The sequence below is a fragment of the Vulpes vulpes genome, chromosome 1, assembly GCF_048418805.1.
Source record: "Vulpes vulpes isolate BD-2025 chromosome 1, VulVul3, whole genome shotgun sequence".
In the NCBI taxonomy this organism is placed as follows: Eukaryota; Metazoa; Chordata; class Mammalia; order Carnivora; family Canidae; genus Vulpes; species Vulpes vulpes.
In genome coordinates, this window is record NC_132780.1 from 84,524,804 (window position 1) to 84,540,006 (window position 15,203).

The 15,203-nt window shown below is 37.8% G+C and overlaps 1 protein-coding gene across 2 annotated transcripts in view; it reads left to right on the top strand.

Annotated features, from left to right (window-relative positions):
- Positions 1 to 907: 907 nt before the first annotated feature.
- The window catches only part of SHPRH (SNF2 histone linker PHD RING helicase), a 90,632-nt gene continuing 76,336 nt past the window's right edge, over positions 908 to 15,203 (top strand). Inside the window, exons 1-4 of one of the 2 annotated variants that reach the window (XM_025997968.2) lie at positions 908 to 1,177; positions 8,526 to 9,196; positions 11,843 to 11,972; positions 13,857 to 14,075. In XM_025997968.2, the coding sequence (XP_025853753.1) occupies positions 8,558 to 9,196; positions 11,843 to 11,972; positions 13,857 to 14,075 (988 nt within the window). In that variant the 5' untranslated portion in view covers positions 908 to 1,177; positions 8,526 to 8,557. The other variant, XM_025997969.2, reaches the window with a different exon arrangement.

The following is a 15,203-nucleotide window of genomic DNA, read 5'->3' on the forward strand; positions in this document are numbered from 1 at the left end:
TTCTTTCAAGTTTAGAGGTCTGTGATAAAGCTCTGTATTGGGTAGGCTATGGACCCCTCTGACCTGTCTCTGCAGCTACATCGGATGTTCTCTTAGGCAAGAACTTTTGTACCTAAGATGCCCCTTTTTAGCATAATGCTGATACCTTACTAGGTACTCATTAATCATTGAGTGCCTGACGCTTCCTGAGGATCATTTTACGAGTTCTTGACCCTGAAGCCTCTCAGAGTTATTCCAAAGTTAACTAAACTTAAGTCTACATCGGTGAGAAAGAGGCTTCCTCCCAGCGAGGCGGAAAAAAAAAAAAAAAAAAAAAAAAGATATTAGAAGGCCCAGACTCACACAATACACGCAGTTTTTCTTTCCTTCTCTTAAATTGTATACCCATATTTCCCTGAAAAGTCTTTTAAAATAACTTTCCTTAAAGAGCTAAGCTTCATCCGTGCTCAGACTCTGCTTTCTCGAAGGAATAAAAGAGGTGCGTTTGGGATCCGTGGGTGGCGCAGCGGTTTGGCGCCTGCCTTTGACCCAGGGCGCGATCCTGGAGACCCGGGATCGAATCCCACGTCGGGCTCCCGGTGCATGGGGCCTGCTTCTCCCTCTGCCTGTGTCTCTGCCTCTCTCTCTCTCTCACTGTGTGCCTATCATAAAAAAAAAAAAAAAAAAAAAAAAAAAAAGAGGTGCGTTTGCAGAGCACTCGCCGGCCAGTTTCCTAAAGCCACCAACTAACTCCCATCCCAGGCTTCCAGGGCAGCCCCGCCCACACCTAATACTCTGCGTAGGGCCCCGCCTCCCCCTTAGAGGTTCCAACCAATCCTGAACTCCTAATGTGGGGCCGCGCTATCGCGAGATTCCAACTGTATCCTCCGCGAGGCTTTCACCGTGTGGACTTGCGCAGAAGCGACTTGTGAAGCCATCACCGGAGAAAAGGGGCGGGGCGCTCCGACGTGCGCGTTCGCCTTGACCCCACGCTCCAGCGCGCACCCGGCAGCTGGGCGCTGTGGTTTCTGGGCCCCCGCCCCCCGGGAACCCCGACACAAACCAGCATAAAGCGCGCGTGCCCGACTGAAGCTGGTGTTCGGCGGGTGGCGAATGCATGCCCGTGACCTGCGGGGGCTTTAGAAGAGCCCCGGACCTTGGTGCAGAGCGGTTCAAGAGGCTTAGAGAACCAGCCTAGGTAGGCGCTTGGGGGATGGAGGGTCAGGGGTCAGAGGTCGGGGACGGTAGACGCCTCCACTCGGAGACGGAGGTCCCCGGGAGGGAAGACTGTTGTTCTGGAGCCCGGGAAGCTACAGGGCTGAAAGGGAGCCTCTGCGCGAGTCTCTCGGACCCTTTCCCATCCCAGGCTTGGGGGCCGCCGGACCGCTTCGGCTCCCCCGGGGGAAGGTAGGGCCGTGGGAAAGGAGGCTGTGCTTCTCCCCGGGGGCTGGGGCCGGGGCCGGGGCCGGGGCCTGCGGCGTTCAGACCGAGCGTCCGAGGGACCGCCGTCGCGCTCCCCGGCCTCGCGGGTGGCTTGTTTGCCCGGCCTGCTGCGAGTGATGCGGCGCTGACAGCCCAGCTCAGACTCCGGGAGCCGCTCTTGAGTTTCGGAAGAAAACCGAGTGGGTATCACCGTTGGTCGGGCACACGCCCCTGGAGACTGGATCCGGGCCGCTGCCTAGCGTCGTGGTGCTCGGGGCTGTACTGTGGTAAAGGGGAGGCGAGGCTTCCAAGTTAGTCTGAAAGTTCTCAGTTACCTTTGGAGTCCGATGAATTACATTCGCTCTCAGAACCATCCTTGTACGTTGTGCATTTTGACTCCGTGGTCCGTGGTCGTTGCTAAGGTTGATGAACAAAGATACATTATTTGATGAGCAAAGATATGTTATTTGATGATTGTCACTTTGAGGCATAGCACTATTAGTTAATGGCCATTAAGCTCGTGCTGTTTGTTTTTTTTTTCTAAGTGACTTTCTAAGTGACTTTACATGACCCAGGAGGTAGAAATACTAGATGTTTGATGGTTTCCTACGTGTATTTAAATTACTTTAACTCTTTAACTGGACAAAATATCTTTTTAAAGCCATTACAGCTACTTAAAATTGTTGTTATTGGATGGTAGCAAGATGTTGAAACGTCCATTGATAGAAATGATGCATCACATCTGTACTGTCACCAGAAAGACCCTTTGGTTTATAATCAGAAATGATGCTGAGCATTACTGAGCATTAACGAGAGACGTGTGTATGTACTGGGTAACCTGTGCTTGCTAGATCTTCCCAAGTCGAATTAGCCAATAAGCTAGCAGTTGACAATAAAATAGTTTACTTTTGAAAGATGCTACTGTGTATATGTCCTCTTTTGGCCCAAGCCTAAGAACTCCACTTGCAGAATTATTAAATCTTTTATTAAAAGTTCAGGCTACAAAGATTCAGAGGAAGAGAATGTACTGGTGAAAAATGCCTTCTTTTTGAGGGCATTTTTCAAGTTTATGTGACTGACACATTTTGGGGTTCAATAGATGCAAACACTCTCATCTTGCTGAAGTCATTACTACAGAAAGATTGTGATATTGCTAGATCATTAAAAGCTTCTCACTAATCCGTGATGATTGGGCTTTGCTTGCATAAGGCTCACCTTGGGCAGCAGTGTGGCAGATGTATACTTCTTATTGTTCTTAAATTCTAAATCCAGGCCTACCATGGAATTGTTTTAAGTCAGGATTTGTATGTGTCTTTTAATGAAGAGATAATAATTTGGAGGGAAAAAAAAATCTAAATCAGAGTTTAGTAATCATTTGTCATATTGTTTTAGTAACTTAGCATTTTATGTTTATTTTTCTAAAAATCTGTCTTTTGTTTTCTCTTGAAGGTATGGGTCAGTCAGTTTTCTCTGTCTCATTCAGAGCCAGAAATAGTAAAGAATAGTTTCACATTACTTGTAATCTTCTAGAATGTGGTTAAGAGACTCTTGTCTAAAAACGAACATAGTACTTAAGAGGGAGGTTATTTGGTATTTGGGGAATTAGAGATATTTGTTTCACCTTGTTTTGAATATCAATTCCATGCTGGCATTGGGGGTACAATGGTGAATAGGATACCATTCCTGCCCAGCTGTCATAGCCTTCAAAGTCATACAGTTGGAACAGTACAGCAGTTGGGATCAGGGAGGAATGGCCCTTAACTCAGCATGCCCGGTGGTGGAAGGTTTTCTGGGGAAGATTGGAACAGCAACAGGTAGAAAAAGTATGAGAGGGCGTTTCAAGCAAAAGGCTTTTTACATTTAAATGTAGGACAATTAAGATGTGGTTCCTATTTTAAAACCTCAAATAAACGTGTTTTACCCAAACTCTGATATTTAAGGAGGAGGAATAAGAAGTAGAATAATCAAAAATGGGACTCAGGTAGTGTATAGAAAACCAGAAGAAGGATTTGGAATATGATTAGAAATCTATAGAATTTTACTGGTACTTGACTTATTAGCTGCCAATTAACATTATGATTATAAGTAGTTTTGATCAAATAACATCTTCTTGGTTCAAGAAGTTATCCCTGGATAGAAATCCCTTAAGAAAAGAGTCAATCTGGGATCCCTGGGTGGCTCAGAGGTTTAGCACCTGCCTTTGGCCCAGGGCCTGGTCCTGGAGGCCTGGGATTGAGTCCCACATCAGGCTCCCTGTGTGGAGCCTGTGTCTCTACCTCTTTCTCTCTCTCTCTATCTCTCATGAATAAATAAATAAAATCTTTAAAAACAAAAAAAGAATCTAAATAAGATTTTTTTTTTTTTAAATCATGAATGTATGTTCAGTTCTGGTTTAATTGGCTAGCGTAGAACTTGGGCATCAAGATTTTTTAAAGTTCCCCCAGATGATTCTAATGTGCAGTCAACTTTGAGACACACAGATGCATGGTCCTTCATCCTACCACATTACAGCTTGGTTATTAGAATATATAATTTATAGTTTCAAAGATGGTGGTGATTAGCAGTTACTGCTCATTGTATGCTAAATTTCTGTTAACTATATTATGGCACTTATATTATTTCTAAGGATAATCCTATCATCCCCATCTTAGAAATGAGAAAACTCGCACAGAGAGGTTAGATAGTTAGATAACTATCTGTGCACACAGTAAATGCCAAAGCTAGAATTAGAATCTTTTCTCCTGTAAGCCATTGCTTTGCAGCTGTGAGACTCTATAGCTAGTTCCTTTTGGGGCCTTTAGAGTTAACAATTCCATAATTGCCATGTTTTAAATATTAGCATTATTGTTGGTAATAAATTATGTAACCCACCATCACCACCACTGCTGCCTCATATCCACACTCTGCCATTAGCAGTTCTACCCGGTAGAGAAGTCTGGTACATTACCCCCCCTCTTCAGTTTGGTCCGTTACTGTGACTTGATTTATTTATTTTGTGGAACCTTGTACTTTTGCTGTGACCACACTTTAAAAAGTACTTGTGTGATTGGATTTACACTGTTACCCTTCAGCTATGGTGATAAGTATATTTGGGAGTTGCTTTACTGGTCCTAGGAGGAAAATGAGAACTACATTATAAGCAGGGTTGAACTGCTCCTCCAGAAACCTCACCTACATCAGCCAACCCTCAGCTAACCAGCTAACCTGCAGATCTGTGAGATTAAATGATTGCTTTCTTAAGATATTGAGCTTTGGAGTGCTGTACAATGTTATCTGGCATTATTTGTGGCCATAATCAACTAATAAGTTGATATAGCTGAACTTTTCAGAGTTCTAGCAGAATGACCAATTTCCAGTATTCTAACCTATGTTCTGATAAGAACTGGACGAAGATAAACATAGGTTATTGGGTATTATTCTTCCAAGATCATAGACAAGATAAGGTACTTATAGTTAACCATAGTAAGAGATTGTTTACAGTTTATTACTTGCAGATTCATAAAGCAGGCACTGGCTAAGGAAATGGAATTCTCATGATTGACTTAGACCTGTACTACTTGCTAGCCTTTTTGCAGTTTTGAGAATGTCTTATATTTGCACCGTCTAGTATAGTAGCCACTGTTCACATATGACTGTTAAGTGCTTAAAAGTGTGACTAGTGAGATTGAGGAGCTGAGTTTATGATGCTATTTAAGCTTATTTAAAGTTAAAAAGCCACATGCAGTGTGACTACTAAGAGAATTAATTATCCATTTATATTTTGTCAGTAAATTACTCATTTTTTCTAGAATTTTCAAGTTAATTAGAATAAAAATGTTCTTTTTTTAAATAAGATTTTTATTTATTTACTTATAAATGAGAGACACACAGAGAGAGGCTAAGACATAGGCAGAGAGAAACAGGCTCCCCAAGGGGAGCCTAATGTGGGACTCCATCCCAGGACCCCAGGATCATGCCCTGAGCCAAAGGCAGATGCTCAACCACTGAGCCACCCAGGCGTCCCAGAATAAAGCTGTTCTTAATAATTCTCTTATAATTTTATTTTTTTAGGATTTTGTTTATTTATTAGAGAGAGAGAGAGAGAAAGAGAACACAAGCTAGGGGCGAGGGTGGCAGAGGCAGAGGGAGAAACGGACTCCCCATGGAGCAAGGCGCTTGACTCAGGGCTTGATCCCAGGACCCTGGGATCAAGACCTGACCTGAAGGCAAGTGGTTAACCAACTGACTGAGCCACCCAGGCACTCCATTCTCCTCTAATTTTTTTTTTTTAAGATTTTATTTATTTATTCATGAGAGACACGCAGAGAGAGAGAGAGGCAGAGATACAGGCAGAGGGAGAAGCAGGCTCCATGGAAGGAGCCCAACGTGGGACTCAATCCTGCGTCTCCAGGATCACACCCTGGGCTGAAGGCAGCGCTAAACCGCTGAGCCACCCCGGCTGCCCTCTCTTCTAATTTTAAGTCTTTTCTGCATCTCCTTTTCGTTTGCACTTTTAAAATCAGCTTTATTAAGGTATAATTTACATATAGTAAAATCCAGCAATGTTAAGTGTACCATTTGATGAGTTTTGACAAGTATGTACAATTACGTAAATACCAGTTGAACATTTCTGTCATCCCAAAACTTTCTCTCCTGCTCCATGCCATCAGTCCACCTCTTCCCACTTCCTCTGCTTTAGTAACCACTCACTGACTTTCAATCAGTAGGTTTTTGCCTTTTCTAGAATTTTACATAAATAGAATCATATAAGGTCTTACACATCTGGCTTCCTTCACTTAGCGCAATGCTTTAAAAATTCATCCATCTTTTTTTTTTTTTTAATTCATCCATCTCATTATATGTTGTATCAGTAGGTCATCAAGAAATATCCCCCTGTTTATCCATTTACCAGGTAATGGACTGTTTCCATTTTTGGCTTTTGTTAAAATTGCTATTAACACTCAAGTTTAAATCTTTTTTGTAAATCTATGTTTTTATTTCTCTTTGGTAAATATCTAGGAGTAGGATTACTAGGCTGCACAGAAAGTTTGTATTTCATTTTGTAAGAAAATTGATGGACTTTTCCTCATGTTTGAGAGTTCAGTTTTAGTTGCTCTACCTCTTCAGTCTTTTAAATTTTAACCATTCTAGTACACACATACATACATAGTTCCCTGTCATGGATTGTAGGTTGAATTTGCATTGCCTTAATGACTGATGATGACGAAGATATTCTCATGTGCTTATTTGGCACTCGTAGATCATCTTTGGTGAAGCGTATGTTCAGAATTTTTTCCATTTCGTCATAAGGTTGTCTTACTATTGATATGTGAGCTTTTTTCTATTCCACATACAAATCCTTCATCAGATACTTGCTTTACTAATACTGCATCCCATCCCATCCCATCTGACTTCCCATTTCCTTTCTATAACAGTATCTTTTGAAGTGCTAAAATATGTAATTTTGTTGAAACTTTATCAATTTTTTGCATTCTGTTTTTGTGCCCTATTTAAATTTTTTTACCTAATTTAATGTCACTTTAATTTCTCCCCTGTTTTGTTCTAGAAGTTTTATAGTTTTAGCTTTTATATTTCAGTTGGTGATCTATTGCAAGTTAATTTTTCTATGTGGTGAGAGGTAAAGGTCAAAGTTCATTTTTTTGCATATGGCTATCTGTTTATTGAAAAGAATATTTTTGCCCATAGATTGCCTTTGAATTTCTTTCAAAAATTAATTGACCAGGTGCCAGGGTAGATCAGTCAGTTAAAACATCTGACTCTTGGCTTTGGCTTAGATCGTGATCTCATGAGTCCTGACATCAAGCCCCAAATGAGGCTCTCCGTTCAGTGGGGAGTCTATTTGAGATTCTCTCCCTCTCCCATTCTCCAGCCCCACCCCCATGCTCACTCTTACTCTCTAAAATAAATAAATAAACAGTAAATAAATCATTTTAAAAAAATCAGTTGACCATACATGTATGGGTCTATTTCAGGATGCTTTAGTTTGTTACATTGATCAGTATGTCATATACCATTACCACACTGTTTTAATTACCATCAGTATAAGTCCTAGAATAAGTGTAAGTCTTTCAACTTTATTCTTCTTTTTGGAAATTATTTTGACCCTTCTAGATCTTGGGCATTTTAATATAAATTTTAAAATCACTTGTCAATTTCTGGGGCGGGGGGGGCCTATTGGGATTTTGAATAGGATTGCTTTGTAGGTCAACATCTAGGAATTGACATTTTGACATCTTGCATCTTTCAGTCCATAAACTTTCCAAATTGAGAATATTTCTTAAACTACCCTGAAGCTAAATTTTAACTGTTTATACATCCTTTTTTTTTTTTTCCAGCTGTATCATTAGAATAGGTGGAATTAGGCATCAATCATCATTACAACTTCATGATTTAACCTCTGAGTTGTGTGTTTCATATAGAAATTGGCTATTATTTTGAGAAAAGTATAGTTTGACCCTACCTAATTGGTGTCAGACCAATTTCCTTTTCAGAGATGACAAAGCTTTCTCTTCTTTTTCCTACATTTTTTCATCTCTTTCTTCTTTTGTCTTTGCTCCATTTCCCCTGGTTGCCATCACCAGCTTATTCCTTGCCCAGCTATTCTTATTTATGCCAATTCATAAAAAAGAAATATGTTCTGTATTTTTATTTTCTTCTTTTGAGAGAGAATATATATATTCGGGAATTCTTCAGCTATGTGTGGGTCAAGGGAAGTTTTGTTAACCTGTTGGGATTATAAAACAAAATCAAATTTCTGTTGTGATGAGTTCAAATGTTACTAAAACTCTTCAAATAGCATTTCCAGGATATTTGAGAGATTTACCTTAGTGTCATGCTGCTCATTACATGCATTTTTAGAATGTATTTTGTTCTATATAACACACTATTACGTTTATCCATTAAAGAACTGGTAAGACCATTGAATTTCTATGATGCATGAGATTATCAATGTGACCTTACTTGTATTTGACTTATTTTAAAAAAATTAACCATTGCTTTTTGTATCTTTTTAAGATTTCATATTATGTGTGTGAGCTGTTAGTTTATGGTGAATTATTCATCTGGGAGCACTTTAATACCAAAATTCTCTCTTGGAATGCTTACTTGTTGCATTTGTCTCCTAGAGTTCACATTTGCTAACCAAGAAAACTTGAAAATGAGTAGCCGGAGGAAACGTGCTCCTCCAGTGAGAGTTGATGAGGAAAAACAACAGCAGCTTCATTGGAATATGCATGAAGACAGAAGAAATGAACCTCTCACCCTAACTGATGATGAGAACCCCTGCTCTGGTTCAGATTTCTCTTCTGCTCACTGCATCATCTTAGGTGATAGTCTAAAGGAAGAAGTGGCTCACAAAGATAAAAAGAGGTGTTCGGAGGCAGTGAGCATCTCAAAATCAAACGATAAAGAAGAGACTTGTGGCACTTTTTCTCCTTTGTCTATAAAGCTGAATATCGTGATTTCTCCCTATCACTTCGATAATTCTTGGAAGGCATTTCTGGGAGAATTAACTCTTCAGCTTCTTCCTGAACAGAGTTTAATTGAACATTTTTCTGAAAAGAGTTTTACACTGATGAGTTCAGAGTCAAGCGATCATTTCCTGATCTATGTTAATTCAGAATGTGAAGATGTAGAGAAGCAAGAAAAAGGACTCAATGAGCCAATTAGTACTTGTGACAAGGGTATTCGAGTGGAATCATCTTTCAGTGGTGAAATATTAGAAGATTTGGGGTGGCTACAAAAGAAGAGAAGAATAAAACTTTACCAAAAACCAGAAGGAAATCACATGATCAAGGTACTCAATTTTTATGGTGTCTCTTAAAGGTTCTTCTGTGTTGGGCAGTCCCATTTTGAAGTTAACTTAGAAGGAAGGTCTAAAAGCCAGAAATAAACCTCTCATTAAGTTTCAAAGTGTACTTTATTTTGAGCTTTCAGTAACTGTAAAAAATGTATACTCTAGCTGATCATTTCCAGGCTGTCCTTTTTCAAGATACTCTTCCAGCTCTGCTCTCGGTGTCTTGTCATCTCTCCTTTTTCCTGTAGCAGTCCTTTAACCGTTGCCCTGCTTGCCTTTTCAACTCCATCTACTTTGTCTCTGGATTAGTATAATGTGAATGAAATGAAATTCTATTCTTTACTGCCTACAGAACCAAGTGTCATCTGGCACATAACTCTCTTCTTTGATAGGCCCTTTTCTACTTTTCCAGCCTCTTCTTTTATCACTCTGCTTTTTATTTTGTCCCAGAAATTCCAAATTGATTTTTTTCCTACATGTTTTCTGGCCATATTTCTGCATCTTTGCTTTTGTTTAATGGTTCTCTGCCTGGTTTTTTCCCTTCCTTTTCCCTAATAACTCCTGGGCATTCTCTAATATTAAGCTCAGAGTTCACTTCTCTAGGGAGATCTTTTTGTAAATTTCATGGATTGTCTTACATGCCCTTTCCCCATAATACTCTATACACATTTGTTTTTACCATGACCACTTGTAGTGTACTTTCATTTTAGATTTTTCTCCTTCAGCAGACTACAACATCATTTATCTTCACAGCCTAGTAAAAGTCCTGATACTGAACAGATTTCCAGCAAATGAATGAGTAAATTTATAACTCATTTCAGGCTCTTCTATTTCCTAGCTAAGTATCTTTATGTGACTCATTTAAATGCTCAAATTTCAGTATCTTTCTGTATAAAATATAAATAATAAACATTCTTTTTGCTTCATATAGTCATGTTGAGAATCAAGTGCATTGCTGTAAATAGATGTCCTTTATAAACTATAAAGTAGGCTAATATGCCTACAGGCCAAAGCTTGAAAGGAAAAGAAATTCTAAAATGTTAAATTCAGTTTTGTTCAATTGAAATCTGTGTCTTGTGTTTCTTACATTAAAAAGCAATTGTAGGGCAGCCCCGATGGCCCAGCGGTTTGGTGCCGCCTTCAGCCTGGGGTATGATCCTAGAGACCCGGGATTGAGTCCCACGTCAGGCACCCTGCGTGGAGCCTGCTTCTCTCTCTGCCTGTGTCTGTGTGTCTGTCATGAATAAATAAATAAAATATTAAAAGAAAAAAAAAAAACGGGTAGCCCGGTGGCTCAGCAGTTTAGCGCCACTTTTAGCCCAGGGCCTGGTCCTGGAGACATGGAATCGAGTCCCATGTCGGGCTCCCTGCATGGAGTCTGCTTCTCCCTCTGCCTGTGTCTCTGCCTCTCTCTCTCTCTCTCTCTCTCTCTGTGTCTCTCATGAATAAATAAATAAAATCTTTAAAAAAAAAAAAAAGCAATTGTAAAAAAAAAAAAAAAAAAGCAATTGCATTGGTATGCTTTCAGAATTGATAATAGGAAAGAAAACTTAGGAGCATTAGATTGTAATTAATTCCTCCCTGGAGAATGAAACTATGCAACCACTTACTCCCTTTCCTTGCTGATTGTGTGTGAGGAAATTGTGGCTCAGTGATAAGCATGTATATAAGAATTCGTGGCTTGTGTATCTATTCTGTCCACCTTCCCCATGGACCAATCCTTGATCTATTCTGTTTTCTTATCCCAATTTTTATAAATATTTAAACGTTTATTGCTGTTACAATAAGCTAACTCTAGATGCATACAAGGCAGAGTACAAATAATAATTAAACGTACTCTTTGTTACTCATTCCTAAATAATGCTGGGTTGGCTTCTTGTTCTTTAGGAAAAGAATATGAGCCTCTGTGTGATTATGGAATCAGATCCAGGATAATGGAAATGAAAGAAAATGTATTTATTGAGTATTTACCATTAGGAAGTTTTAAGTTTGTATTATCTAGGCTATTTCATAGAGGTTTCTCTCCTATAGCAAATAACAGCATTTGGGTTTAAATAAATCAATTACCTTGCCTGTTTTTTTAACTTTTAAACACCGATGCCAGTATTCAACTTTAAATATTTTGACTACAGAACTTCATACCGAATTGTTTTACAAGAATCAGGATATATTACATCAATCAAGATCTGTTTTCCTATACATTTTAGTGTTTGATCTAGTAACAGGTATTCCCAAGCCTAACTGCTTAAGAACCCTGGCATATGCGTCAGAATCTTCTGAGGGAATCTGCATTTTTAACCAACTTCACTGATTATTTTGATACTCATCAAGTTTGAAAATCATTGACTTGGTAGGTGGGATTGGTATTCTCATCACATTGTCCCAAGTTCAGTTCCAGTTTAGGAAGTATTTTTTTCTAGCAACTTGAATGGTGCATCTCACATAGTAGGCACTACATTTGTAGAATGAATTTGTTATTGAAGTTTTGAAATTTGTGAGGGAGATTTAATAGGTATGTATCTAATATTTGTGGAGCAAATACTGTAAATATGTTTAAAAACAGTAATGGTTAAAAAAATTTTTATGTCCTCATATAGAATGTATAGGACTATTAAAACTATTTTTATGTTGATTAATTCTTTGTAGGTTGGAATTTATCTTTTGGAAGGTGGTCTAGCGAAACTAGACTTTTTGAGTGATGCAAATTCAAGAATGAAGAAATTCAATCAACTTATGAAAAGAGTGATGGAAAAGTTATACAATTTTGTTATTCCAGGTAAATTATAAATTGCTGATACTTTAAGAATTGGGAGGTTTCCCCAAATCATATACATAACAAGCAGAAAAATGATAAACCATAATAAAATTAAACAATCTCTATAAAATCACTATCTGATAAAATTATATGTATCTGAAATGCCCCACTAATTTGTGTCTTTCCTTGCTAAATACTGAGCTTAGAGAAGTACCCACGAAATATTTGCAGTCAATAGTCAGAGTCTAAAGGATCCAAGCTGATTAGAATTTTTGCATCATTCTTGTGCTTTTATTTTGTCATGGCCAGAGATTCTTGGCTGGCCTTATTCCACCTCTCCTTTGCAGTCTGACAAATAATCTCAAGAGCCTGCTTCCCATAAAGACCAGTTAACTTTGCTACTGTTTCTTGGCAAGATGTTGCATCTTTGGTCAGGACTGCAGCTTCAGAGTTGTCTACCTTTGGTTCCCAAGGAGAGAGTGTGGATGGCTTGGTGCAGCCCATCAACACTCCTGGAAAAACAGCTCAAACTCTACAAGGCCTGCTCATGGTGGGTCAGCATTATTTCAGGTTCAAATTACAGAACATTTCATACTGGAATATTTGGGAAATCAGTTTCTAAGCTTGACCATTGAGTTGTTTCTTTACTACATTCTTTTGCAAAGCTTCATAATACTAATAAAAGTAGGGGTGCTTGGCTGACTCATTTGGTAGAGTGTGCAACTCTTGATCTCAGGGTCATGAGTTCAAGCCTCATGTTGGGTGTGGAGCCTACTTAATTAAAAAAAAACTAATAAAAATAAATCATTTTGTATATTGACTTAAAAGAAGGAAAATCTCTGGTTTCAGAATTGGAAGGGATGCTTTTAAGTACATCTAGAATTTTTAAGGTTATGGTAAGAATTATTCTGCCTTTTCAAAATAATACAAATTGAACTTTCTTTTTTTCAAAGAAAAACTTCAATTTAGTTATCAGTACTAGAATACACAAGTATAGTAAAAGTGTGAAATAACCTAACATAAAACTAGACATTAATTATAAAATTTTGAAAATCTTGTATGGCATATTTTTTATTGAAAAAAGCAAATTATGTATTTTGTGTTACAGTCTTCACTCTATGGCATGTGAAGTACATTCTGTAAAAGTGTAAATAGGCCTTTTTGGAACAGTTCAGAAGTAAATCATAAGCTAAAGTGGGTTTGTACAGTTATTCAAGATTTTGAATTTTTGTTCATGTTATAGTAGTCACCAGTCTTCTTCCAAATGGCAGTCATGCCCAACAAATGTATCTGATATTTTTACAAATTTGTATTAGTGGCTTAAGCAATTATCTCCTAGTTGGCTTCTGCTGCTACCAAATGCCTGTCCTTTTTTAGCATAAGAAATAAAATGGGAACCTTTGTCTTACTAGACATAGAAAAATTATGTCTGCATATGGATTTTTTATGTTAAGATGTAAAAGTGAAATAAATTATCCTTTTATAAACTGCAAAAGATATTCACATTCAAATGTTTATTAAATATCTACAATGGGCAAAGCATGTGCTAGCTGCTCTGACGAGCTATAAAAACAAAAGACAGCCTTTGCATTACAGTTCAGTGCACAAGGGAAAAATACACATAAATGACTGTACTGCCAGATTGATTGCAATCTATTGCTATATCAAAAGTAGAAGAATGTTACAGGAAACAGAGGAGAACATTAGTTCTAACCAAGGGAAAAAAGAAAGGAAAAGCCATGGAAAAGGTTGAACTATCTTGAAGGGTGGATTTTTGATCAGTGAAGAATTTAGGTAGGGCCTTCCAGTCCCAGAGATGGAAAACTACATAGTAGAATAAAAATTGCTTATAGTTTCAAGAGGTAGATCGGGTTGTTTCGAGTATATTTATTGTTGGATATACAGACGTGTTGGAAGAGGATGAGGAAGAGTCAGAGAGTGAGCCAGAGGGACAGGAGATTGATGAACTCTATCAGTTTGTGAAGCAAACACATCAGCAAGAAACACAGTCCATCCAAGTGGATGTGCAGCATCCTGCCTTGATTCCTGTGTTGAGACCGTACCAGAGAGAGGCTGTCAATTGGATGCTACAACAAGAGCATTTCAGAAGTGCTCCTACTAATGGTAAGTATAAGATGCTTAAAGAAAGGCAAATTGATCATAGAGATTATATGAGAGATAATTGGGATGGGGGATATTGTTAAGCAAATCATATTGAAACAGTAGAATGGGTTTTACTATGAACAAAATGAGAGCTTAAGAAATTCTTTAAAATTAAAATCTAGAGAAATTAATTTGTGGGTTCCCTCATCTTTAAGTGTTTGAACTAATTTTTCCTACCTTGATTAGAATTTTTAAAAACCAATACATTTTTTACATCTCTTTCCAACTAAGAATTGCTTTTGGAACCTGATCAGATGGGAATCTTGCTAATTATCTGCAAGAGGCTTCATAATTTAATGATGGATATTAGCAACAGAAAGCAAATTTACCAAAGTGGGAGAGTGATGTGTAACTAATTCTTCTGGGTTTGCATTTATTTTCTTTTCTCCACAAAATAAATAATAAAATCTTATCTGTTAAGTGTTTTCCTTAAAGTGAATTTATGGGAGTCATTTATACCACTTCTTTATTCATTATCTTTAAAGAGACAGGCACCAGGTGAGATTTTTTTTTTGTATGATTCTAGAAAGTGAAGTATCAACTGTATCTCTTTCTTTCTGTACAGATTTATTTTAATGATGGATAGCTCTTATTTCTCCCATAGGATCTAGTTTGTACTTTTTTATTCCACAAAATTCTTTTTTTTTTTTAATTTTTAATTTTGGAAAAAAATATCCATTTATAGTCAAAATTTCTTCTCACTCCCCCTCATTCCATACTCTAAATTATTCTGAAGTAACCATTTCATATATCACTTAATCTGCTAATATTTCAGTTTATTTTATTAAAACAAAGGATTCCTTTAAAACAGATATAAAATATATATCTTACAATGGCTTTTTAAACCCAGTAATTTCTTAATATCACTAAATCTCTCCCTTCTATACCTTCCTTTCTTCTCCCCTTTCTCTCTGTTTCTCTATTCTCTTTCTCTCTTATAATTTATTCAGATCTGAAACCATGTAACATTCATACATTGGAATTAGTTGTTGTCTCTTAAATTTCTGTAATCCATAGATTTTTATGTCTTCACATTCTGTATTTTTACTTCAAATTTATTCATTGAAGAAATTGTTAGGTCTGAAGTGT